The 27882-nt window shown below is 46.0% G+C and overlaps 1 protein-coding gene across 1 annotated transcript; it reads right to left on the bottom strand.

The window, feature by feature from the left end:
* Positions 1-791: 791 nt before the first annotated feature.
* Positions 792-27608, bottom strand: glud1b (glutamate dehydrogenase 1b). The gene is made up of 13 exons (XM_064320988.1): positions 27025-27608; positions 20767-20847; positions 20166-20221; positions 18547-18610; positions 17446-17540; positions 11617-11796; positions 9112-9249; positions 8415-8552; positions 7377-7457; positions 5812-5935; positions 5012-5103; positions 2938-3000; positions 792-2044 (listed from the first exon to the last, which is right to left on the bottom strand). The coding sequence occupies exons 1-13, from the start codon at positions 27422-27424 to the stop codon at positions 1925-1927; spliced, it is 1632 nt and encodes a 543-aa protein (XP_064177058.1). The 5' UTR covers positions 27425-27608; the 3' UTR covers positions 792-1924.
* Between the last annotated feature and the right edge of the window lie 274 nt (positions 27609-27882).

Below are 27882 nucleotides of genomic sequence, written 5' to 3'. Positions count from 1 at the left end.
TGCAACTGTAATGGCTCCTGGCATCTAAGTGAGGAGACAGTCCCAATGAGGACATTGCTATAGAGGATTCTGCAATAGAGGGGATTGTCTATTCATGTTAAGACTTTGGAAAAGACCAGACAGAGTCATACAGAATGTGCTGTGGTTATAGCTGGCATACAATCTGTACAATGACGAGGGGGAATGCTGTTTGCAGAGGTATGCCCTAGTTAGAGAAAATCTCTATTGCTTATAGATCAGGGGTGCACAACTCCAGTCCCGGGTGGGGCCGGTGTGCATGCTGGTTTTTGTTCCAAACAATTACCTTAGTTTTTGTTTTTTGACAGCTCTGTAAACTAGGCTGGTTAACTCCTGGACTTGAGCATTACAGGCATTTAGCAGACGCTCTTATCCAGAGCGACTTACCCAACTTTTACATAGCATTTTACATTGTATCCATTTATACAGCTGGATATATACTGAAGCAATGCAGGTTAAGTACCTTGCTCAAGGGTACAACGGCAGTGTCCTTACCCGGGAATCGAACCCGCGACCTTTCGGTTACAAGCCCAGTTCCTTACCCACTGTGCTACAATCCGTCTCCGAGCACAGTAAACTCTTTAGGATACACTTGAGGCGTGCAGCTGTAGCTGGTGCTTATGAAATTTTCAGATCAAGATATGATTGAGCTAATTGAATAATTAAGAAGAGAAGTTGGCCCAAAATCCTGAAACGGATCGACCCTTGTTGTGCACCCGTTGTAGATTAATGTGCAACGAGACCTACTGCGCAAAGAATCACACCAGACAGGGTTTTTGTTGTAGTTTTAATAGTCAACAAAAAAAGGCAATACAAATTTCCCCAAAGCAGCTTCCAAATCAAGGCTCACATGGCCAAAAAAAAAAGATCTACAACTCTTGTTCCCAAATGCATCTCAGCTCAATAAACCGTTTCCACAAACCCCCAGATGAAATTTAGCAACCAAAAAAGGCTTTGCTATCCATATCTGCCAATAAGGCTTGATGACATAACCATTTAGCCCTCACTGGAAAACTTATGAAGGTGTGGAGCCAATAGGTGATGTGTGCGTCAAGGGTAAATAAAAATGTTTTCCAAGTGGTTTTGAAGCTATTTACTAAAATAAGTGAAAATATTTCTGATAAAAACAGAATTCCCCGCCTCTATGACTAAGGCATCTTCAGTAGTGTCCTTCAGGATTCATGGCTTTGCCCACAGGGTGACAAAATGCGCTGTAAATGGAGAATGCTGCGGCCGCGGTTCAGCCACGATATTGGAGTCTGTTTGTCAGGACCCATATCTTTAAAATCTCTTTTGGTTGTCTAGATTTTTGCCTGCTTGATGTAGAAAAAAAACGTTTAAAAAAAAAAAAAAGATGAGGAAAAAGGAAAACGGTAATAACAACCATAGAACAGCAAGGGCGACGACGTACAGATGCTGTAACTAGCGCGTGGTACAGCTGGCTCGAGCCGCTCGGATGGGGGGCGGGGCTAAATGGTGGCAAAGCCGTGCGGACAGCGGGCGCGGTCGCGGTGCGTTACAGTCCGACGGTGGTCGGGCGTCGGGAGGAAGCGGCGCAGGAGCAGCTGGGAATCACAGTGAGGCTGCGCTGTCGCTGCTAGGCCGCTACAAGGGAGGCTACAGCCCTGCAGCGTGTCAGCCCCCGGGGGCGGGCCTACAGAAAGAGGGCGGGGCATCGCTCACTGGAACACATGTGGAGGGGGGGTGCACGGCGGGTGGGCTACTCTTTATGGCGAGGTACAGACAGCACGAGGTTTCATATGTAAACGCTTGATATGTCACGAAGGCTGGATTGGGTCGCTGGGAACTTGGACGGAGGGAAGGCGGATTTTATTTTGGGTGGGGTGGGGGTTGGGTGGGGGGGGTTGGGTGGGGGAAGGTGGCGGTCGTAGGGGGGGCAGCTCGTTTATGTGAAGGTCAGGCCAGCCTCGTTGTACACCTTGAAGACCTTCTCGATGGCGTTGACGTAGGCTGCCGTCCTCAGGTCCAGACCCAGGTTGTACTTCTGAGCTGTGCGCATGATTTGCTACAAAAAACAGAAGCAAAAGAAAATGAGGTAACTGTAAGAACGGGCATTTACGTGTGATAATTCTGGCCCAAAATGGCGGGTCAGCATAGCCCAGGTGGGGGCAGTATTTATTTAGTTATGGTTAAAGTCAAACCCCTCCACCCACCTAACTATAAAATTCTGAACATCCATGAAAGGCATGATTCCAATTCAACTCATCTTTACTAGTCTAAGTAATGCGTATGTTTATACTTTCAAGTTGGAATGTGGCCACTTCATTTCTTTTGACACGCTTATCATGTAAACGCCAAGATAAATAATAAAAAATATCAATAAGATGAATAATGAAAAATATCGATAGGATGAATGATAAAAAATATCAGTAAGGTCAATTATGAAAAACAGAAGTGAGTCGCAAATGTCAGGCTGCCCCGCTACAGGATCTGAGTACATTAGGCATGCGTAGAGAGACCCACTCGAGCCAGAGGCAAGGGGTCATCACCAAAGGACAGTTCCTTTGGTGATGACCCCTTGAAATGCAGAGGTCGCCGATATAAAGCGGGCTACGTCCTCAACTTGCTGCTCGGCACGGTATATGAATCTCCCTCGTACACGTCACAATTTTGAAGTGGTTTACACAACTAAGGGTATGCAATAATGTGTGCAACATGTATTCCATCCTTCTTCATGACTGTCAAAATGATTGTCGAAATGTCACTCTCAAAAACTAAACCACCTGACCAAGTACCTCCTGTAGCAATATGAAATTCAACATGTTTTTTTTTGGTTTGAAATTTGAGCTACTGGCCATTTTTCAAGGAGAGCGGGAACACTGAGCAAGTGAAACACAGACTTAAAGAAACGGCTGTCTTTCGTTTTAGGGATGTTCAAGTTTGGCCCCTCACACTTACCCTGGCAGATCTCTCCATGGTGTAGGCAAGACCAGAGTGCACAATATCCTTCTCTGAGGCTCCCTAGGAGAGAGGAGGAGGAGGGAGAGAGTGAGAGTTTACCATCTGTGGTGGTCACCGTTGAAGTGTAAACATTATCTGTGGGGAGTCATGCCCTCATAAATGCACCTCACCTCCCAACCAGATGCCATAACTGCACACCAGAGTGAAAACTAATGACACATTTACACTTATACTTGGGAATTGAAGACCAAATTATTATTTTTTTAAATTATCATATGAAAACACCAGCAATGGATCAGTGTCATCAGTTCCCAATAGACTCAATTGGGGCTAAACATGGCTAAACTGGGGCACACGGCAGGCTAAATTAGGCCTGGACAAAGGTCACGTTCGGGCTATATGAGGGTTAGCGCTGCATCCAAATCGCTTTGCAGCACAAGTAAAGAACTGCATATTAACATTAGCATTACCGGTGTCTGTCCACACAAAGCTCTTGCCCATTCTGATCGGTAATAAACACTGAAGGTAAAGGCAATGGAGTCTGCACCCCTCATTAGAGAATGTATTTATACACTGCAGGGTTCAGACCCAATTGCTTTAGCTTCACTGGTATTGGATGTGCATGCATTGGCATTTTTAAAAGATGCCATATTTAAGGGCACGTTCTTTTCTGCATTGGAAGCAGGCAAATATAACTACGAAAGCCATGAAAGATGTCAATCAATATGCGTTAGAAAGAGTAAATGAGGTAAACTGACAGATGACAGATTTAGGACAATTGAAGGAACAAAAAAAAAACCTGCTTGACAACTTTAAAAGAAATAACACCATGCACAAACCTGACCCTCAAAATCAAATTAGAAAAAATCAGCCTGTGGCGACAAAGTCATTTAATTTGTGTGAGCCTTGCTGAAGCTGGGAACCAGCAGCACTAAAAGCAAATTCACCAAAGGTTTCACTCAGGTCTGTGATTGTAACTACATGACTAAAGGCTGCTGGGCATCATACACTGACGCAGCGCGATTGGACAAAAATTCATAGTCGACTTCGTTATTTTGCTGTTGACAGGTGTCGGTAAACATGGAGGGGGACAGAGGAAAAACCATCAGAAGAAAGTAATAAGAAAGAGAAATAGTGTCACGTGTACGACGCAGGGACGGATGATTTTGATCAAAGTCAAAGAACCGGTTGGTCGACATCCTAAAACAGCCTAGTCGTCATCCAGCATTTCGGCTCTCAACTCGAACGTATTCGCTGAAGCGCAAACGGCAAATGACGCCTTCGTTTTTGTCACGTGACAAAACAACAGCGACAGCGTTACGAGACGAAGAACGAATTAGGCTCAACAGGTGGGGCAGCATACTTTTACCGCCATAACACTTTCACCCAAACAAGAACAGAAACAGGTTTTGTAAAACATGTTCAGCCTGAGGCTAGCCAATTACTGTTGGGGAGCAGCACAGTTGCATTCTACTGCGTCTAGTCATGTCCTTATGCTTAAAGAAGAGGACGCGTCTGTCCCACAGCACAGCACCGACAGCTCTAAACCAGGTAGAACAACTTCAGACTATTTCAGACGAATGAGGGGGTCATTCAAGCACTTATGAATTAAAGACGGAACTACTTACATACCCACACACATGCACACGCACACGCACACGCAGACACACACTTGTACACGCACACGCACACGCAGACACACCCGCACACAGACACGCCCACAGACAGGCATGCTCACAGACAGGCACGCCCGCACACAGACACGCGGGCACACTGACACGCCCGCACACAGGCACACCCACACACAGACACGCACACCCACACACACACACACACGCACACACACACACGCACACACACACACGCACACACGCACACACGCACACGCACACACACACACACACACACACGCACACACACACATAATTCCCTATCCATCTGCAGTAACAGAGAGGTGACGGAGGTGACGGAGGCGGGGAGGCTGGAGGGGATGCAGCGGTAAGCTGAGGAGGTGACGGAGGCGGGGATGCTGACGGGGATGCAGCGGTAAGCAGAGGAGGAGGTCACTCACAGCTACTCTGGCCTGGAAGTCGGCGGTGGGGACCACCGGAATGGGTCCGCCCTGCTTCCCAAACTTCCTCTCCAGACTCTCCTGTACGGACACTGGCAGGCGGAAGAGTGGAACGTCATTTTATGCAGCATTCTCCCCCCCCCCGTTACAAAGTACGCACAGTTCTGTCAGTTAATACCCAGTATTAAATGGCAAAAAATTGCATACAAACATTTATACAGTACAAGACACTGTGCATTCTGTGATGTCATTTCCTTAATCAATGGAGGGTCCGTGCGTATGTGGTAGTTTCTGCTTTGCATATGCAGTACTTGGGAGTTCCTCATTTACACATGTGTGTCTGTTCACTGCTACACAGATCCATGGTTTTGCAACAGACATGCATTTTAGCTGATAACATGTGCACTGGGTAACAGCACTTCTGCAGTTAGGTCACACATTCCTCAGAATTGGAAGAAATAAAAACTTTTAAATAACATTTTAAACATCTTAACATACAGTCAAATAGAGGAAAGGGCTCAGAGTTACATCGTGCCCAAATATAAAGGTGAGGCATTTACAGTTAATTTGGGGAAAAAAAGCTTCATTGAGGCATAAGGAAGACAGTTGTGCCTGTGAATGCCAAACAGTGTATGAGATGTTTAGATCAGGTATAGAGCCACCTCTAGTGGCAGGCTGCTGTAACTGCAAGGCATTGGTGACTGAAGTAGGCAGAGAACTACTGTACTGTGAACAGTGACCATCTGGGCTGGAGGGAGGGTTAGATAGATGGTGGGTGGTGGGGAGGGAACCATACTTACTCAGCAGGTGGTAGTTGGAATCCCTCTCGTACTTGAAGGTCAGGCGGCCGTAGCTGACGTGGTTCAGGTTCTTCAGCCACTCGAAGTAGGACACGGTCACGCCGCCAGCGTTCAGGTACATGTCCTATCAGGCGAAAAGGCTCAGCGTTCAATTACGCGGTCAGTGCAACTGGACCAAATGTTTAACCCTCTAAACTATGCTGAATGATTGTGCACGTGGTAATGTAACACTTGTATAGTGTGACTACACATTCTCCGCCATTATTGCTTAAACTCATTTGCTGCCTTTCCTGTGGTAAATGAGCTTTATTAAAATCTGAATATCCCCAAACTACTAAACATTATGTTATTAAGAGTGTTGAACAATTGTTTTTATAAACAGTTAATTCAGCCAATCCTATAACACCGTAAGATGCCCTGACCTATTTCAGACAGCAGTGAATGCGAAGGAGGAGAATGACTACTCAACCACGCGATCACGACGCGATTCTCGGATTAGTATCGGATCGCCTGCCAATTAAGTGAAAAATTATCATTAAAAACACGTTTTTCTATGTCATTCCGTCCCACCAAATATTTATGCCTCAGAACCAAGCATAAAACGAGAGAGAAACCATTGGAAAAATATTGATTTTGAAAGACTGAGCGAGCGCAGCTGTGCTAGCAGTGAGTCATTGTTTACACGCGGTCTCATACGCTGCGTGGGAGGACGCGAAGAGCGGAACGAAAACAAAGGCTTCGGTCATCGAGCGCTCAATCCGGGCGGCCGGAGGACGTCTGCAGCGTGCCGAAGCGTACAGAAGCGCTCGTCCGCGGTTGGACCGACTGCACGAGGCGGAACGAGAAGGAAGGCGCCCGCACGCCACGTCGCGGCCGCGCTTATCGCCTTGGTGACGGGGGGGTGGAGGGTGAAGGCCTCGTCAGCTCAACAGGGCCCCCCGCCAGTTTCTGTGAACCCCCGGAGAGCGAGCCTGCGAGTGGCTGATGCTGTTCAGTGCCGGCATAGCACGGCAAGGTGTTTTCAGACCATCGTCTAGGCCCTCGCTTTAGCCCTCTATGCCGGTGGGTCTCATGCGATTGGCTGTCACTAGAAGGCCACCCTAGAAAGGACGGGCACAGGAATCCTATTGGTCATAATGCTCCCTTGAGTGGTAGGATTGACACATCGCATGTTGTCAACAGGGCGGGACTTCAGTCCTTCCTAGGGTGGCCATCCAGTGACAACCGACGCAACCGGGAAGCGTTCCTGAAGCTACGGCCAGATCGCCTCCTCTGGGTAACTTTTCTGTTCTAGGTTCCCCAGGCTACCGCCCATAAACCTTGACCTAAAATGGCACAGGCTATCCCCCTACAGGACTGCGAGTCCTTCGGGCCGTAAACGTGACACTGGCGCGAAAGCAAGCGAGTCAGATCAGCGTGTGGGCAACCGCACAGCGGTGACTCGAGAAGCGCGACTGGAGATTACACTCTGGAGAGGAAAGGGAGGGCCTCTGGTACCTTTTCTGAATTGACCGACACACAGGGCACACTTTAAAATTTTGTTCTTCGGTGTCGTTGGGCCTTACCGGGATAACCATGATGTTCCTCTCCAGGAAGATCTTGTCAGCATCTGGCGTGGTGGGTCCGTTGGCGCCTTCAGCGATAATCTGCGAATGGCACACGGTAAAGGGAGGGCGCGTTTACATTCAACATAGCTGGCGTCACAGGCTTCCTTTCAGTGAGCCGGCAGATATGCAGAAATACGCCTGGAGCTCACCACGGATCCAAGGTGTGTCATTACATAGAACGCACAGGAACCCGTTTAGACTGTGCATTTAGCCTGGCGTATGATCAAATAAAACAAATGTGACATGGTTGGTTTCGGTCACATTCCACAGAATAATTACTTTTACGAGTACGTAGGCGTGTAGTATGTAGGCCGACATGAAACTGGATGACACAGGAGCTGTATCCCAGTGAGCACAAGCCTGAATCTAAATGTAATCTAGACGTCTAGAGGGGTAGAAATCTAGGACGATAGATGTTTTGACAAACAAACTAGGTTTGCTCAGGGTAGCTGCAATATAGCTCAGGTTTTTCTGGATATAGCCTGACAATGTCCTAAACAGTTAGAAAACTCACATTTCAACCAAATCTACCGGGAATCTAGCTAAATTGAGCTAACCTAATCCGCTTATTTTAAAACATCTCTCAATCTAGATCTCCACCATTCTAGACATCTAGATTCAGTCTAGATTCAGGCTTGTGCCCGCTGAAATGGTTCAAGCCTCTTAGCAATGTCCTCAATCAAATGCAAAGAACAACAGGATCATTAACGTATCCATTGCAAATTTCATGAAGGTGGGTGTATGTAACCTAAGAAGAACAGAACTGCAGTTAAATAAGTGGCAATCCACCTACTCAACAGACATTCAGCTCTTTGTACTTCCGTCTGTCATTGTCATTGTTGAACCTAGAAGCGTTCTGATTTGCTGACTTGAGATGAATAGTCATAGTTGGGGAGGAGCCGGGATGCAGTCAGAGGGAACACCCACAGGAATGCAGACAGGAAAAGAAAGGCTGAGCTAAACTGGTTTAACTGGTGAGCGTGGGGGACCTCTCACCTTGGCCTTGATGTTGTGCGCGTTCTTCCTGGTCAGCTGCTTCTCGCTGGCCGCCGGGATCAGGATGTTGCACTCGGCCTCCAGGATGTTGCCCTCGTACGGCGTGGCGTTGGGGAAGCCCACGATCGTGCCGTGTTGCTGCAGGGTTAAAACGTGCATATGTTTATAAACATGCGTAACTCAATGTATAAAGCATTTAACTTCCATCAGTTGAGTCGCTGGCCAGTAAACAGGTGGCATTGTTTCCTAGTGCCTAAAGGCAGCACTGTCCAAGCAAAACCCCTTTTAAGGTTTACAGATTTTTAGGCTTATCACCGACTCGCAAGCGGACTTCAAATTATTTATTTAACTTATCAGTTTATTTGACAGGAGCAATGCACATCAATAAAAGTGATGCATCTGTGGCAGAATTAGCCAGGGAGGCTAATTTTTAATCTGTAGTCCCAGAGCTGTGGGGGGGGGGGAACCGGAGCACCCGGAGGAAACCCACACGAACACGGGGAGAACATGGGACTCGAGCCCAAATGGGACTTGAACCCAGAACCTCCTTCTCGCAAGACAACGGTGCTAAACAACGGTCTGGCCGACCCACTCAGAATTACATGAAGCTGGGCCTGATCCAGGAAGGGGAACAGATAGCGTGAGAGTGAAAGAGAACAAAAGGAGGAACAGAGAAATAAGAAGCCTGGGCTCTCACCAGCTTGTAGTCCTCCAGCTCTTTGGGGTCGATGCCGTTGGGGTTCCAGATGTTTCCGTCCACCTCCCCGATGCCCACGCACTTGGCGCCGTAGCGGTGCAGGTAACGCATGGAGTGCAGGCCCACATTACCGAAGCCCTGCAGCGGGACGACAGTAGGGCAACAGGTCAGGATAATCACGGGACCTCTCTGCAGGGTCTCAATGCATTCCGGCTGGGAACTGAACATGCAACATACCGGCCGCAAGCCCCGCCCCCCAGAACACAACTACACAAAGGTTTTCAGAGCCGTTGGACGATGGTTCAATTACCATCACCATGAGTTCTTTTTTCTGTTTTACTCTTCCTGGTTTGAAAAAGCATTGCTGCTGATTGGGCAAGAGGCAGTTCAGTTCTGTTACATTTGCAGCAGTTATTTTTTTCTACCTTGTATATTTTCAGAAGCTGCTAAAAGTGCATGCAACAGAGGAAATATACATAACTGGTGCCAAGTGTGCATGTCACATACAATTTCTGAACACAGCAAAGCAAAAAATAAGTAAGCAAGTAAGTAAATAAAAAAGGAAATACAATACATTACAATAAATGGCAGGACATTTCTTTTGGTTGCATACCATAGACCACAGGAAAAAAAAATATTGCCACCCTGTGGGAAAACAGAGTAACTGTTCACCCATTCTTTGAAGCCATTCCTCCCTGTTCAACAGCTTTTCATTACATCTGAAAGCCTGGCGTCATCACACAGGAGACCTGTGGCTGATTTCCCTCAGGACCTCTGCTGTTTCACTTCTGTAATTGCGCTTCAGAAGACGTCATTCGTGCCCCAGTGAGGGTTCCGGCCTAAACTGGATCAAACCACTTCGAGGCGGTTTAAACAGGTGGCCATATATTCATTTTGGCTCACTGTTATAAGACAAAAAGAACCCACCATCTCCTTTGCCATTTGGTCCAACTGCAGCAAATCAGTGAATCTTCATCTAAGAAAATGACTATTTAGTAAAAAATTACAGAGGCACCTGTTTTGAAGTGTAAAATTCCCTACATCTGTTTTCTTATAAAAAAATAAATAAAAAAATAAAAACAGCCCTTCTGCAAAGGCATCTGCAAGTGATTTCTGCCCTGAGATTAAAGACTCACACCAGGAGACACCATCGCAACCTCTGCCCAGAGATTAAAGCTTTGCGTCAGAAAACGAAGGGCATCATTTGCTGAGGCAGGGTCAAACAAGCAGGACTCTAATCCCAGCAGTGACATCACTGGCACGCTTCACATGCGTGAGTCACGCAAATCTGCCACTGGGATGATCTGATGGAGTTCCAGCAAGGGCAACCCTGGCAGGGGATGTGGTCTGGAGCAGCTGGTGCCGCGCACGGTTATACATAAAGGATGTGACGCCCAGTTGCCGGGCAACCGAGCAGGGTGAATCCCTCAGGCCTGTGACCGGTGGGGTTTCCAAACTCCCCCTCCCGATTAACACTGCCCGGGATGCCAGAGTTAAGCAGAGACAAGAATGTTTCAGTCGCAGGACTTCTGTTGCCAGGACCAGTTACAGCATCAGTACAAAGGCCTGTCTATAGTAATAGAGTACAGCACAACTGAATAGATTAGAAAAGAACAGAATAGATTAGATTAGAGGAGAGTAGAACAGAACAGATTAGAGTAGAGTAGAGAAGAACAGAATAGAAAAGAATAGAATAGAACAGAATACAGTGGCGTAGATTAGAACATTACAGCAAAATAGAATATAATAGAATACAGTAGAGTAGAATAGACAGTAGAGCAGAGGAGAGTACAACAGAATAGAGTATTTTGTTTCTCTCTTCTCTATTCTACTCTAGAGTAGAGAAGAACAGAGCAGAGTAGAGCAGAATAGAGAAGAGTAAAACAGAATAGAGGAGAGTAGAATAGAGAAGAGTAAAACAGAATAGAGGAGAGTAGAATGTAATACAGCAGAGTAGAGAAACTATTTTTCCCAGGGGGAGCTTCAGTACAGCAGCACACTGACTGAGGGAGATTCTCACAGACAAAATATGTTGCCTTCACCCTCTGAGCTACTCATATGTTTGCTGCAAGCGTTTGATTCAGACTGCTCTGTAAAATTTTGTTGCTTGCTGTCAATCTTATTAAATCAAGAAAATATTCTGTATTCACAAAAATAGGTGAAGATAGGTTTGTACGCACGCACAAACGCACAATTACCACCAGGTACCCAAACGTGTCTTTCATTAAGATGGGGCTCAGACAGTTTTGTCTATTTTCTGTTTGATGTTCAATCTTTAGGCAATCATGACCACTTAAAAGAATCCTTGAAGGAACCTTGAGGATTCTTTCCAAGCCATGACTAACACAGGCCTGAGAACCAACTGGGTTCAACCAAAACACGACAAAATTCCATATAAGGGCGCCTCTGGACCAGCTGCACTCACAGCCAATAAAGATAGCCCCTGTGGTGTCAGTGGCCTCCCTCTGCCTATTGTGAAGTCACAGTGCCCGCCGCGTTCCATACCTGAATGACAAAAGTCTTGTCCGCGAAGCCGGGGGTGAGGCCCAGCTGGCTCATGTAAGACGCCTCGTTGATGAAGTTCTCGATGCCGTGGAAAACCCCGCGACCGGTGGCAGAGATCCTGCCGTGGATCCCTCCCTGGCTGATGGGCTTACCCGTCACACAGGCGTGGGCATTGATATCCTGTGAAGACAGACAAACACGCACACGGGGCAAAAAAAACAGATTAGGTTACGAAACCTTCCAGGGGGCGGGTGGTAGTCCATAAATCCATTTCAAAAGATCGTCAATGTAAAGGGTGAGTTTTCAAGTTCCTCTGTAACAGAGTCCGATGTCTTCACATGGGTGAGAAGTGAATGATTAAGACCAGGAAAGAGACACCATCGCACACCAAGTGAAACTAAATGAATTACGCATTTGCATGCACTGTACCACTGATTAACTGTACAGTCCAACCTCGAAGACCTTCGCGAACCACACGTGAAGATTCACGGCGGAGGGGACGGCGAAGCACGTGTGGAAAATCGAAGTCTCGCCATGCGGAGGCGCTCCCTGTCTGGAGCCGCACGGCTACGGTGGGTTTTACAAGCGAATCGACCTTCAGCCACTGCTACGAACATGTGCGCGTGAAGGGGTGGGCAGGGGTGCGAGTGGGGCGGGCAGACTTATTTTTGGGGTGAGGTGGAAGTGACGAAATGGTGTCGCGTGCAAGCTCGTGGCAGGTGTTCGCCAATGTGACCTTGCGTCACTGCGGCTCTACACGGAGCCAGAGAGATGGGGGGCTGAGAGAGTAAGAATGGAGGTACTCACTCGTGACTCACTGTAGCAGGAAGAGCCAAACTGGCAGGGTTAGGTAGCAGAAGTATGCACGGCTTATTTTCAAGCACCCATTCATTGGGACATAGGGTCAGACCGGCATAGGTCTGCTTGTTTTATCAGAGGAAAACCCACTTAGAATGTTCAGAGACAGAACTGGGAGAACAACCTTGTGCACTTAAACACCATAGAGGATAGTCACGTCAACGTCTCATCCTGAGAGCTAGTCCTGACACACCTAATGCCCCACCAACCAGTTGAGCCAGTAACAGTCAGTTAAGCCAGTAACAGTCTTTCTGAAATGGTGGAGATTTTTCATTGTCAGCTCAAGCCTTGCCCACCATTTTAGCCTTCACTGACAACATTCATTGACAGTTCATTTACTTTTTTATTTTATTCACACATTATTAGATTTTTCTTTTACTTTTGATTTTTATAGTTTTTTTTGCTTTTATTGTTTTTATTGATTTTTCACCAAAGTAAAGCGCACTGCATTGCATTCAGTTGTACGAAATGAGCTATACAAAAAAAGTACTGATTGACAGATTGATCCCAGTTAATTCTGTACATGCTGAACTCAAATCAGCTCAGTTACACAGTAGCACACTGCTTTGTCACAGCTGATCTGTCATAGAGTTACAGAAATGGATTTCATAAACGTATGTTGTTTACCCCCCTTCTCTGGCACAGGAGGGAAGTGTGGGAATTCAGGGAGGGGGATATGCCCATTTTTCTTCCTTTTTTATATTAATCACTTTCAAAACTGACGCAATATCCCCACCAGTCACCACAGGAAGTGCAGGGAAAGCATGAAACCAATCATCACTAATGGGGGAAAAATCCTGTCACTTGACAGACCAAGGCTAATTTATCAGTTAGCGTTAGTAAATCTGCAGGACATCTTGTTCACCAGAAGAGGGTGCTGGGAAGCTCGATTAAACAGAACACAGGACTTGCTGCCAAAGAAGGAAATGGCACTCAAACCTATATTTAAAGAAAATAGGATATTCTGTTCCAACAAGCCTTAGTCATCTTAAGCTTTCTGCCAGACATTTCCTAATTATATATGCATGCGCATTCACCGCACATTGTAGTCAGACAATTGCTTTCCGTTGGGTAACATATTCACCAGAGTTGCCGTTGCCATAGTAAAAAGACATAAATAAATAAAAACATTTCGGGCAGCATTATTTTGACTTCGCATATCAGAAATTCTTTTCAGCTTGGGAAATGTAACATCAGACATCTATGAGATCTTCAATAAACATCACTCCCTTTTTGTCAGCAAGTTTTCCCACAGACGCAGTGATTCCCACAAAGGCTTTTATGATGTGCATTTGCGCGGAACTTGATGCATCAGCGCCCAAAGGAACGCCCAGTGACCAAAGCAAGTTTCTGTTCTGTTAAGGAAGGCCACATTAATGTTTAAACATCCTAAAAGTGAACACAGGAAAAGTATCCTATTTGCTGCAAGTTATCTGCAAGCCACAGGCCAATGAAATGAGGAAGCAAAGGTTCTTGTCTTACGTAATATGAAAGCAGATTAATCTAGTTCAGGAACTTTTTTCCCTAAACAACTGTGCACATATATTCTCAGCACTGAAGACTACAGGACATTTTCCTTTAAAGCCAGTAGAAGTAACCAAAACCAGATGTCTATTTGATCATTTGAAATGCAAGACTCAAAACATTTTCATGACAACAAACGTGGCAGTTTGTTAGCCAAATTCACCTCACCTAAAAGCCATGGTTGTAAGAGAGGACAGCCAGTGAAGCGTAGCGGAGCGCACGGCTACTAAAGAATAAATGCTCATTAGTGCACCCTCTCGCCCGTAAAATAAATCTTGTACTGAATATCAATAACCACCCACCGCCCCCCTCCACCCCTCCCAACCTCCCCACCCTGCCGCAGACTATGGATACAATGCAGGGAACGATCAGTCCAGCGCAATCTTGAGTGGACTTCCTGTGCTGCCATGGCGACAACACTGGAAGGGGCAGCCAGGGGGCAGGGCAAAACGAAAAGCAATGAAATTCTGGTAATGAGCATTATTGGGGAGGGGAGGGGAGGGGGGGCACCCTGCCAAATGCAGTTCTTCCTTTAAAAACACCCTCTCACAAAAAGATAGAGCAAAAAAAAAAAGTGCCAGCTACACATATTAAACCATTAAAACGAAAAGTAGCAGCAAAACGGGAAGGGAAACTGCATCCCTCATCATTCAGGCTCAGTCAGTGGTGACACTGTGAACATGAGCTTGAAACTCAGGTCTGGGGCACACTGGGATCTGTAAGACAGCTACACGGAAGGGGGTGGGGGTTGGGGTGGTACATCTATCCCCAGTACAAAGGGCCGGAGAACAGGCAAGGGCCTTTTTAACTTCTGCCCTCAACAGCTCTGTTTACCCATAAACCCCTGCGGCCTCAGCAAGGAGAAGAACTTTGAACCAAGAAATGAATCTGAATAGTAGTAGTCATAGTTTGAATGTCAAACCATGAACAAACAAAAAAAAAAGGTTATATTCATATAATTATAAAAAATAATCAGCATATTAAAATTGAATAGAGTACAATAAATAATAGACCAGTCCAAATCTAAAGATGTAACAAAAAAAGTTCATGCCTAAGCCCATGTAGGCCCTGTGGTCACGAGCACAGCAGTTCAGCATACAGCATATCTGCAGTGTTTTATATTCACATTCCAGTGCCATCACAGGTCGCCATAGCGATGGATTGCTTTCTAGCAGTTTCAAGCCCAATGTAATACTCCCAAAAGGCCAGCCCAGATCATTGAATGTGATGGGCCAAAACAACAAAACCTGGCAAATATGGCAAATGTGATCTCACACATTCACAATTATTATTATTATTATTATTATTATTTTTAAAGGAGAGAAATTAAATACGGCAAACTAGCACTTGGCGCTGTGCCTGCGTGTACCCCAAAACACAAATATGATGCCCGGAAATTCTTCATGTTCATACAGAAAAGAACACAAAACAAGTGAACATACACTGCAAACATATTTACATAAAATACTATGGCCTATATATAGATGAACAAAAAAAATAAAAAACTGGTCTTGCCATGGGTCAGTTCCAAAGACTAGCAGGAAAGCAGTAAGCAAAAAATAACCAGAACACTGAGCTAAAATGGCAGGAGGATATGACTAAGCCTTTTTTCCATAAAAAAACTCCATAGTAAGATTTTTTGCATATTTTTCCATGTGACTTCACCACAGAGGGGCCGCTCATTTTGAGCGGAGGGGTTAGACGAGCCTTCCCCTTCTTTCCACAGTAGTTTGCATGAAAAAGCACAACTCAACTTTCCACTTAACTGTCACAACTAAGAATATAAGTGTGTATGTAAAACGTGTAGACACATGAACGTATTTAATACCGGAAAGTGAAACTACTTTTCCATGCTACAAGTACATCATTGTGTCAAATGTTACTCAAACAGTAGGAAATGACTGCTAGGTATTCATAAGATACAGTCATCAGGGTTACTTACAGTGTGAGCAATAGTACAGGCATACCATATCAGTCAGGGGTACACTAAAACATGACAGTGGCATAGGTAGCTTCTTACAGGCAAGTGACCCGTTTGACAAGAAAAGGTGAGCCATCAGTATTTGCATACGCATGAAAAATACATAATTAAAAACGCATGCACTTGAAACACTGCCCATTCTGCAGTAGTCATAGCTTTTGGTTGTTATGGAGACTTGTTATGGAAGTCCACATTGCTAAAACATGCTTATTAGTTAGTTGGTCCATTAACTTGGTTAACTACTAAAACTTCTGAACATAAATTTGGCCAATTAACTGAATTTTAAATAATATGCGGCAGCGGAAGTATGATCCAACTTAACGTAGCCTAATTGACGGTTAGCTTTGATGTCTTCGATGAAACATCCTAAAAATAACCTTGCATAATGTTGCAACAGAATTTGAATTCCTTATTTAAACCAGACAACTGGTGCACACAGTTTCAGAACATGAATGAAAAAAGGTCCACATAGACAGTTATCCAAGTTAGCTAGCAGTCTGTTAGGGTAGTGTCACCCATCGTAGGGCATGCAGATCATTTTTTGTGCTTATTTTTAATGTGATTAGCATAGCTCTGGAGCCGCTATATAAAAGCTAGCTCTACATTACTGTGCATTTAACTTGTTCTTCTCCTAATTTCTCATAAAGCCTAGATGGGACAAGTTTTTTATCTCCGGAAGATACATTTTGTAAAAGCTTTCAATTCAGTAAGTAATGAGCACTTAGCTTCAAAACGTTTCTGTACTGAGCATTCGTAAAGGGTGCACTTGTTTTTTTTTTTTTGTTTGTTTTGGTTTGGTTTTTTTGTTTCAGAAATTTCTTATATTTCTTATATTACTAATTCTTATCATGCATTTTTGGTCATTTTTGTTTTCTGGAAATAAAAAAAATTAAAAACATGTTCAAATCACATATTCTTAGAACTAGCACTGTGGGCAATGGCATTAGCATAGCTTAGAGTTATTACAGTCATTTACACAGTGGCCAATAGTTTTGGTGTTCCCATGAGTGTTTATGGGTACTTACGCTGTGGGCAATAGTGTTGGGGTTGCCATGAGTGTTTATGGGTACTTACGCTGTGGGCAATAGTGTTGGGGTTGCCATGAGTGTTTATGGGTACTTACGCTGTGGGCAATAGTGTTGGGGTTGCCATGAGTGTTTATGGGTACTTACGCTGTGGGCAATAGTGTTGGGGTTGCCATGAGTGTTTATGGGTACTTACGCTGTGGACAATAGTGTTGGGGTTGCCATGAGTGTTTATGGGTACTTACGCTGTGGACAATAATGTTGGTGTTGCCATGAGTGTTTATGGGTACTTACACAGTGGCCAATAGTGATGGCGTAGGCCAGAGTGTTTATGGGTACTTACGCTGTGGACAATAGTGTTGGGGTTGCCATGAGTGTTTATGGGTACTTACACAGTGGCCAATAGTGTTGGTGTAGGCAAGAGTGTTTATGGGTACTTACGCTGTGGGCAATAGTGTTGGCGTAGGTGTCGGCGATCCAGGACATCTCTCTCTCCCCTGTGCTCATATCAGGGGCAGGGACATCGATGCCAGGTCCTGAGAGCGTGGGAAGGGGGGGCGGATTAGTTTTGTTCCAGTCCAGTGCACAGTCACGCCATTTACGAAACTGCCTGTGCAACCGTACACCACAAGCAGATGCCCTCACAAACCACTAGCACACTGCCCTCCTCTTCCTCCATCCCCCATCCCTGCCTGCTCCACCCTCAACCCATGCCAGGCCTGCTGTCTGAAGTAAACATCACGGCATCTGAACAAACAGCCATGTGCGTGACCGCTGCCTGCCTTGTACTGTGTTTATGTTTCAAAAACAGCATCCCTGGAGGAGCTGGGCCAGAAGGCGGTGAGAAAGGGGGAGGGAGGAGGAAGGGGGTTGTTTGTGACTCTCTCGGAGGACGGAACGCCTACCTGTGTGCAGAGTGTTAGGGTGGTGGGGGTGGAGCTGTCTCTGTATTTATAGCTTTGAGCAATGGGACAGTCCCAACATTCCAGCCCGTGATCTTTCTCTCCCTCAGAGCTCGACTGGGGACTACAGTAAAGAAATGTCACGTGAAAGGAGGGGACCTGCTTCCTGAATACAGGGCGGCCTCACTCACTTCTACACACAGGCTATGAGAATGAGTGTGTGTGTGTGTGTGTGTGTGTGTGTGTGTGTGTGTGTGTGTGCGTGTGTGCGTGTGTGTGCGTGTGCTGAAAACAGCAGGGGAAAGGGATTTGTGGGGCCTGTCACTAAATTCATGGGGCAGTACAGTAAGCCCTTCCAGTGCCTGCAGCTGACCTAGGTTACAAACTTGGCTACTCAAATGCCCATTGAGCTTTACTGGTAAAGCAAGTACAGCACCCAAATCACTTTGGTTTCAGTGGCTTCTCAGCCTTACTCACATGAATGCTATGCTATGCGAGGAAAGGTGGAGATTGTAAGTTGTTGGAAAACGTGTGTTCACAAACTTTCAATGACCTTTGACTTCTTACCTAACGCAACCAGCCATCTTAAGTTTGCATAAACGTTACATTAGTAACAGCGTCAGCAGAAGCAAAAACTCACCAATGAAGCCCTTCTTCGCCAGCTCGATGGTGAACCTTCTAGTAATCTTCTCCAGCTCATTGTCCTGTGCGGTAGAGCAAGACATGGAACATTATGTTACTGTGCTCACAGGCTTGAATACACACTTGGACACACACTGGCCATTGCCTAGAACACTGACATTGTCATGTGGTGTAGAATTCTGGAAGGCAGAGTGGTGCATGGATTTATTCATAAATAAATACAGAAATATGTTTTTTTCCCTAATAACTGTAGCTTTTCTCCTAAAACTGAAGGTTAGAGCATTCCAGCTCTGGACATGCTCACACGCAGCGAACTGGAAAAGAACTGACTCAGCCAATAGCCTCCCATCCTACCGCCAGCTGAAAGCTCAGAAACGCTCCTCTCGAGGGCAGCAGTCTGCAGCGAGCACGCAGCGGCGTCAGGGACAGGAAGTGGCGAGCCCGAGAGGTGATTACCCACCTCCGGTGCGTGGCGGGCGAACGGCATATTCAGCTTTCGAAATGTCGAGTTCGAGAACTTCCGTTGGGTTAGGGTCTCTTCACACACCAACGCTCTGCTATTGTTATCCCTCGTAAATACCTAAGACCGCCCGAGAACGTCTAGAGGGTGAAGTAAATGTTGTGCTCTCTCCTGCCAGCTATTTTCAGTCTTTTAGCCGTTCGCCCCTTTGGCCTTGGTTATTAACACAACGCCTGAGTTGAGCTTGCCCGGGGCAGACTGAATATGCCACCAGAAAGAAAAAAAAGGAGAGAAAGGGGAAAAGATGGGAGGATGGAACAAAGAAATAGGCAGAAAAGAAAAGAAGGACCTCTTCTTATCTGGGCTAACCGTAGCCTGCATGTCTGTCCCATTAGCGGGATAAGGGATCATGCATGGATTACAGAGCCAAGGGGGAGGGAAGACCTCGCATCGTTTAATCACACTTAATCTATCATACAAAAAACAACAACAAGCGAATATCTTAGTCTAGCGTAGTGTGTAAGCTGTGGGGGTGGAGGCAAAGTCGTTTCAATATTCATCCAATTCGCTCGAGAAAATTAATTTGATTCACTTCTGGGGTTCCCTTTCACAGTCGGCGCTCATGGAACTGACAGCAACCGCCTCCGGACGCGAGCCATTTTCCCTCGGTGCGCTGCGCAGCGGAACAGCCAAAGCTATTTTAAAAGCAGGGAAATATGGGAAGCATTAGGCAGCGGGCAGCAGCAGAAGCCATCCTCCGGCAGGGAGAGAATGCGGCCCCTTCGCTCTGAACTGCAGGGATGGGGGCGGGAGGCTACACGGCAGCAGCGCAGTGGACGGGGCTACTGTGCGCTCACTACACTTCATCAAGCCAATCGACAGATAGGAATTTGCTCACATCGGATTGGTCCACATCAGCGAAATGGCTGACACGAACCCTATATGGCCCCAGGCCCCCATACATATGAAAAATAATAAAATAAGCAATGGGCATGACTAAGCTCAGGTGTTTAGCCAAGCGCTTGTGAGCCAGTGCAGTAATGTGTACAAGATCGATCAGAGGTACAGGAGGACAGGAAGTCCGCGTCTGGCTCTGATATGGGGATGCCCTGATATGAGGGCTCTGTGTTTATCAGAGCTCACAACGAGCCACTTACAGAGTAGTTCCTGGGGTTGATTTTCACTCCGGCCTTGGCTCCACCGAACGGCACGTCTGGAAAACAAACGGACCCGACATGAGGGTGTTCAGAAGCACGGCCAATGCGGCGTCACTGGGGCAATGGCTCAACACACCTCACTGACATTCACAGAGTAATGGTGTTCCGAAATCCAACACAATGCAAACTCAAACCTCTCTGACTGGTGCAAAGCAAATAATGGTCATGGCATATCAGGACGACAATAATAATAATAATACAGGTAAAAAATATGTGAAAAAGGCAATCCAAAGTAAGAAATGGAAAGGTGTGGTTTATGAAAACTAAAATGGCTGCTTTTTTAACTTTAACCTGCTTGGGAGCATGAAGAACACAAGTTCACAAGTTGCATCAAATAATTATCCACACAAAAAAATCATAGCAACAAAAAAATAATAAAAAATTGACCACAATGTCAAAGCTGGCTTTCAGAAGAAATGTCCACGTTTTCATTTTTAAATTGGAGTTAAAAGAACAAGTAAATAAAACTTTGGAAATTAAATACATTTTCTCTCGCTTAGCCGGTGGCTGTGCTAAGCCTCAGAGCCATTGGACCACTTACCCACTACAGCGCACTTATAGGTCATCAGGGAGGCCAAGGCTTTCACCTCATCCACAGACACCTCTGTGCTGTACCGGATACCTGAGGAGGAGGAGGAGGAGGAGAGAGAACAGGTCAATGAGACTCTGGAGCATGAGGCAAAAACGCTACACTGCCACCAGTGAACTCCCACTGCGAAACCTCAACTCAAAGCTACGCAAGGCTGCAGGCTCTTGGGTAGCACATGCAGCTGAAGCGCGTGCCCTCGGTGCTGCATGGCATTCCGCGGGTCACAAATCGGATCCTGACAGCTGCGGCCAGAAGACCGACGAGGCGGCGCGTAACTAGTCGTGGAGGTCTCTCCGCCTCGGTGGACGAAGAGCACCTGGGATCTGCCTGTGCCATGGCGCGGCCCAGATTAGAAAACTGCACTCGCCCTTCCTTCCTGAACTAACAGCGATGCGATTGGCCAACAATCACAACTGATTGTTCAAAACTGTGGGATAAGCGAAAAACATCATTGCCAGTTGACAAGTGATTTAAGTCAAGCTAATGTGGAGTTCTGCCAAACTACGCAAATCCCCCTCATGCCAAGATCAGCTTCTTTAATGGCTAAATGGAAGGCAGAACATAATTCAGTCTTTTCTCTGTACATGTTTACGACAACCACTTAGACCCATTCAATAGGTATTTGCTGTATTTAAAATATTTGTTTCAAGCTGACTGATATATACAGTATTGCACATTACAGAATTCCAGTACCATAATGTAGGATAGATAGTGGTTTTCTGATGACCTTTGATGTTGTATTATGAACCGAAACTGGATTAATCTGCAATGCTAGCTCATGCATATTTATGAACTTTACAAAATCATGTCCAAAATCATGTTAAAGCTACCTTTACACATGTCTAGAATTATGTTAAAGCTAGCCTTATGTATCTCCAGAATCATAATAAAGCTAGCTTTACGCATGCTGAGAACCATGTTAATGCTAGTTTTACGCATGGCCAGAAGCATGGTAATACTAGCTTTACACATGTCTAAAACCACATTAAAGCTAACTTGGCGCATGGGTGGAATCATGTTAAAGCTAGCTTTACGCAGGTCTAAAATCATGTTAAAGCTAGCTTTATGCATGTCTAAAAGCATGTTAAAGCTAACTTGGCGCATGGCTGGAATCATGTTAAAGCTAGCTTTAATCTTGTCTAAAACCATGTTAAAGCTAACTTGGTGCATGGCCAGAATCATGTTAAAGCTAGCTTTACGTATGTCCAGAAGCTTACTTCAGATATGTCAGGAATCATACACTTTCCCTCTGACTGCTGATGGACTGTTGTGTGCAGTTTTGTCTCGGTCCAAGCACCAGGCCCTTTAACTCGTATCTGTTTACACTGCCAGATCTAAATCCAGCCCAGAAAGCATGCGCCCCTCCACAACAAGCTCTGGAACTTCCAGAGGGACATCCTTATTTTGGGGAGGGGAACGCAGACGTGCCCTGTGACATGTACACGTCTAACCAGACTGGGTAAGAGATGGGAACGAAGACTATTTGGAGAGCGGACTGGCCAAGAGTCCTCAGGTGACAGGACAACGTGAGAATATTCCAAATGACGCGGTACACGATCATACTGGCATCAAACCACACCTAAAGCGATGTCAGACCAGCACACTGGTCATTTCGGCCATCCTTCTACGGGGTGAGAGAAAAGGATAACCGCCAATGCCGCGAATCTGCGAGCGGATCGATGGTCTAATGGCTCGTCGCGAATCGCAAGGCAGAGGAGCGTGTCCCATTTGTGGACAGGAGAGGGCGAGTAAAAAAAATAAATAAAAAAAAAAGAAAAGAAGAGGGCTGTGGGGAGGAGGACAACATGAAAAAGATTTTACTCGTTTTCTTTTGGTGGAGAGACACGGGGTGCATAACAGAGCATGATGTTACAGCAGGAGCACTGCTTCGGTCCACCGATGGGATCACCGGGTTTGCCAACGATCCTGGCCAATCACAGAGGGGCCTCCAGAGACCGAGCGAACTGACTTCATGCTCTGGACACCCCGCCCCCCTCCCACTCCGCATGGTCACGTGCGCTGGCCTCTGCATTACAAATCGTGCCTGCAGCAGCAGGCCGAGATCAGTTTCAATCAAGTCCCCCCACACAGAAGCCATGACCTCTTAATCCCCACGAGGACCGCAGTTATTAATAAAAGCCCCAGCAGCGGCGGCATCGCAGCCGGGAAACGGCGTCTTAAGAACCGCATCCTCCCTCTGCGCACCTCTCTCTGCAGCCTCGAGGAGGAGGAAGAGTGAGGAGGAAGAGGGGAGAGGAACAGCGAGACAGAAGCTCTGGCTTTAAAATCCTTTATGAATGCATTTTTTAAATAGAACTGTTTTCATTGAAATAGCTACTAGTATGCTATCAGTACAGAGTATGCCGTGTGAGATTTAGGTAAGAACAGCTTTATATCTCCAGAATGGAGGATTTTTCCATTTCTATCAATTTATAGCACAAATGTAATAAATGCAATCAGACTGCTAATGAAATCAGACAGCTGGAGGGCACACTGGTGTGTACACCAGCAGGTCAGCTAGACATAATCCCCAAATTAACCTAATCAGATACCCACCGCACTCTGCATCAACAAAGATGAAATGCGGTAATCCAGTTAGAGAGACGCAGAGTAAAAGCCAGGGTGCATTTATGTAATTACACTGCGTCTTTGCCATCACCATCACTGTCATTCCCCTAATGGAAGTTACCTAGAGTGAAACGGTGACTCACACATTTAAAACACAGCTACACAGAGGGTTTCCATTTTTTTTTATGATCGCCCAATGGCACCGCTGCCTCTTGAGGAGTCACAGCCCCCACCCCCCACAGCTGGGCTTAAACCCTAGCCCCCTGGATCACAGCACCCTCTCCTTGCCCCACTGGTCAGATAACTGGACAGGTCACAACGGCACTGGTGTGTCACACAAGTCCCAAATTCACTGACAGTCAGGGTCACCTTGTGGAAAAGCAGGTCTAGATTTGTACATACACACACAAAGCCAGCTTGCCTGCCACAAGTCACAGAGCTAGCTAGCTAACCAATATTCTTTGTTTCTAAACTTGCTAAATTAATAAATGTTTAGTTCATGGACAAATGTTTACAGGGTTGTTCAAATGCAATGTGGTTATTAACAAAGAAACCATGAGAGACCTAAGATACTCTAGCACCAGGGTGGGAAATTTTGGTCCTGGGGGGCTGAAGTGTGTGTAGGTTTTTGTTTCCACCAATTACCCTGACTAAATGAGTTAATTGGCTACACAAAATGCTAGGGCTGATTAGGTAATACCATTCCACCTCCTTCCAGTCCATTTTATCCCGTGGCTGAAAGGTTTCCCGGGGAGAGAGAGTTTCGGTCAACAGGGTGCTTCCTGTCTCACTGCACAGCAACTGATGCCCCTCTCACTGAACTGCACCTGTGTGCGATCTACCTGCACCAGGCGTGGGGTCCTGCAGGACCACAGCTTCTGCAGCTTAACCAGGTGATTTTAGATGCCGTCAGCTGATTTAGCTCAATTCAAACGACGTGCTAGTCCTGGTCCTGGTCCTGGGCCTGACAACTGGATGAATGGATGGGCTAACGGACACAACTGGGCAATCCGAATCGGAAAATGGGGGGTAGGAAAATTTTTTATTTAATGCAGTATGATGTACGTAATACAGACATCTTTACCATCGCTGCATAAACCTACCCATATGACAGCAGGCAGACTGCACAGCTCCCCGTCACAACAATGAACTCTGGGAAGGTTCTTTTGTCCCTGCGGGAACTGGATTTGCCAGGTTCCAACCGACCCACCTTCCAGCAAATCCCGCTGGGCATGGCATACCAGTCAGCAATTCAAAGACGCCCTTTTACCATAGCCTAGATTCATGACATACTACAACAACATTAAAGATATATTAGAAGAAAAACAGTGCAGGGGAAACAACAAAACCGGTTAATCGAATTCACCTGCTGCTGGTGCAGCTCGCTGATGTACTAAAATTTATCTTAGTTGTGACCAGCATAGATGTGCATATTATGCTCTGGACTCTAAATTGAAAGACCCACCAATATCAGCACATTACATGGGGGCAAATGCAGTCCACACAATGGGAGAGCTACATTATGGTTCTGGCTACTGAAGTGACTGAACAAACTCAATCATTCCTGGCTTCTCAAAATGGGCAGTAGGAGGTCAAGGTTGAGCATAGGAGAATTAACGTTGCCCTCGTGTATGATAAGAGATTCCCAGGTGTCCACGCCCCTTTTCCAATGGCTCCATCGTGCCTGACGGGCGACACTACAGAAGAGCGACGCTCGCTATTCAGGAGCAGCTCACGCGAAGCTGTCTGTGGGAGGAGGAGTGGGGCAATTACTCGACAAGCTCCAAAGTTCAGTCTGGGCTTCTGGGTACGACTGACAAACAGGAACAGAAGCGTCTGGGACTGCCCTCCCACTGGCAGTATCACCATTACAGTCGACCCTGGCTGTGCTACAGCCCCACCCTCCCACCCCTCAAAACCCCCCCTCCCTCCTCTCAGTTACCCAGCATACAGTGCTCCATCCCCCCACCCTGTGTGCCCACTGCCTCCAAGGCCTATTTTTCACTCAGAACTGGTTTTCTCCAGCCCAAGTCTACAGACAGTAGGACTTACAGAACACTTCTTAGGTATGCACACATGCTTCACATTTTGTCCCTGTATTGCAAACACAAGGACGTATGTTAAATACATTACCAGGAGGGTGTAAGGTAGCCATCGCAAGATGCATGATGTAAATAATGTACTCAGGGGTACAAACGGCACTGTCAGACCGCAACAAAGCACTACTGTTTGTTCCCCTCACATTTCAACAGTGCCCATTAGCCTCTACCTTTTGAGAGCATTTCAAGCTGTGCTGCCAAGAGAGAAAAACAACCCACATAATGAGGACAGCTCCAACAACAGGCCAAATTTATTTTATCTTCTGGAACAATAACAGCAATTATGCGCCCTGCATTCACAGATTAGCCTGCGAACCAAAAATAAAAAGCAGGTTTTTGGCATCAGATGTACCCGAGAAGAGTGTGTGTCATAATCCGAGATGCGTGAAGCAGGAGGTTAACAGGGCAGAAAACTATTCGGAACTGCGCAGGCAATGTTGCATTTTCCTGGAAACACCACCTGGTCCGTACATATTTGAGCCCCTTTTTCCAGCACGCTGGAGCGTGCTGGGCTATCACATTAACATCTGCACGATTGAGTCAGCATGGTCACGCCACAGGCCTGAAACTGGAATGAGATCCCGGCCAGCCCCGAACAAATTTTGCACAGGATGATCCCCGGCCCGGTTCCGTCATAGCTCCCTTACCCTCTGTAGGCTACCGCAACTACCAACACCGAGCAATGTTACCAAGGAATCGAATATCGCTAGATTCACTGATTACAGTACATACTGTACAACCACGCATTCTGAAACCAGATCTGTCTGGAATGGGGTGTGCCATGGCAAGAAAATGTATCATACTCCTCCTGAAAAAATGTAAACAGAAAAAAACCTATATGCTAAATCTATAACCATTCAAAATGGAATTAAAAATCGGACATCCGAGTCTCAACAAACGAGCCACAAGTGTTACTCTGACGGCGAGAAACATTAGGCTACTGCGTTTGTCATGTTGTAGCACACCTGCCATTGAGAAGTTTTGCAGAAAAGTTAAGAGCATCAAACTTGCCAAAAATTGATACAATTTAAAAATGACTGTTATGATCGTGTTTAGATTACAGTAGTATTTTTACGTTAACCACATACATGCAAGATTTGTCTAAACTGCTTAACTGGATGGCTTGCAAAATATAAGCTACCAAAATGTGTTTATTAGCGGCAGAATTCCCCTACTTGCGACAAGAGAATTCTTTGATTTTTGTTGCTGTAGTTATAAAGGTTAGCGATGGCTGTGCGGGAAAAGGTCAACCTATTACTTCATATTCTTTGAAATTCTTTAAGATTCATATGATTTTTATTTTTAAAAGAGTAATTTTTATCAAAACAATGGGGGAATGCGACAAAAACCGATTGCTGAAATCCATTACGTTCTTTATGTTACAGTGGGAGGCTGTTAAAATCACAGGAGTCGTATCGACAGGCTGCATATTAAGGAGACCCTCGGGGTCCAAGTGAAAGACCCCAGTCCCCAGTTAAATGTAGGCTGTCAACCACTGCACCGCCTGTCGCTTCACTCGCCGCGAATTGCTTGTTCAACTCACCTCCTTTGCAGGGCGTTCTGTGTTGACTGTGCTGGGCGCGGTAGCCCTCGACCACTTCCCATTCGCCGTTGTCTCGCTTGATAGGGAAAGATACGCTCAGAACATGGTTGCAAGGCTTGATAATCTTGAGAATTCCCCGGACCCGATGCCTCTTCTGTTCCGGCGATTCTCTGGTCTTGAGGTCTTCCACCAGTTTATTTTCTACTATGGCGGCACCTTTATCAAAGAAGCCCTCGACCATTTTGAAGAAGTTGGGGTCGTCTTCTTTTTCCCCTACGGCTTCGCTGTAGTGGCGAACCCGCATCAAGGACGCGGAAGCCGGTAAAACGGAGTCGACGCATCCCGAGGCCAGAGCGCTGCTAGCTCCACGAGTGAGCAGGTCCCCCAGATACCTGTACATTTTAATCTAGATGAGGTAACTAGCGTGCTATTTAAAACCTAAAGAAAAAAATAATGTAGATGACAGCAATGTGGGTCCAAGGGGGGAATGGAAGAAAAGAAAAATCGAACGAGACAGCACCTCCTCTTCGCGTCCCGTCTAGTGTCAAACTGACAGCGTTCATGCCGTCCCCTGCTTTAAAATGCAGCGTGATCTAGTGCAATGCTCTCGCAGCAAGCAGAGGGCAGGTCAAAGAAGACAAGCTCTCCCTGCTTTTTCATACAGAAAATGTAACCGGCTACAATGTAACATTAGACTAAAATAAACATAATTATTCAAGATTCATTAAAACTCAAAAATGAACATTTTAAGGTAAAATAACCAAGAAATGTATATTTTGTTTCTTTCAATCCGTTCTCCAGAACAATACTGCGAAAATATCCTACGTAATTGTTCTGAAATGCCACACTTCAGGCGTG

This window comes from Anguilla rostrata, chromosome 2 (assembly GCF_018555375.3).
Source record: "Anguilla rostrata isolate EN2019 chromosome 2, ASM1855537v3, whole genome shotgun sequence".
NCBI classification, from domain to species: domain Eukaryota; kingdom Metazoa; phylum Chordata; class Actinopteri; order Anguilliformes; family Anguillidae; genus Anguilla; species Anguilla rostrata.
Note: the sequence above shows the minus strand (reverse complement) of the source record. Positions and strands in the feature narration are given on the sequence as shown.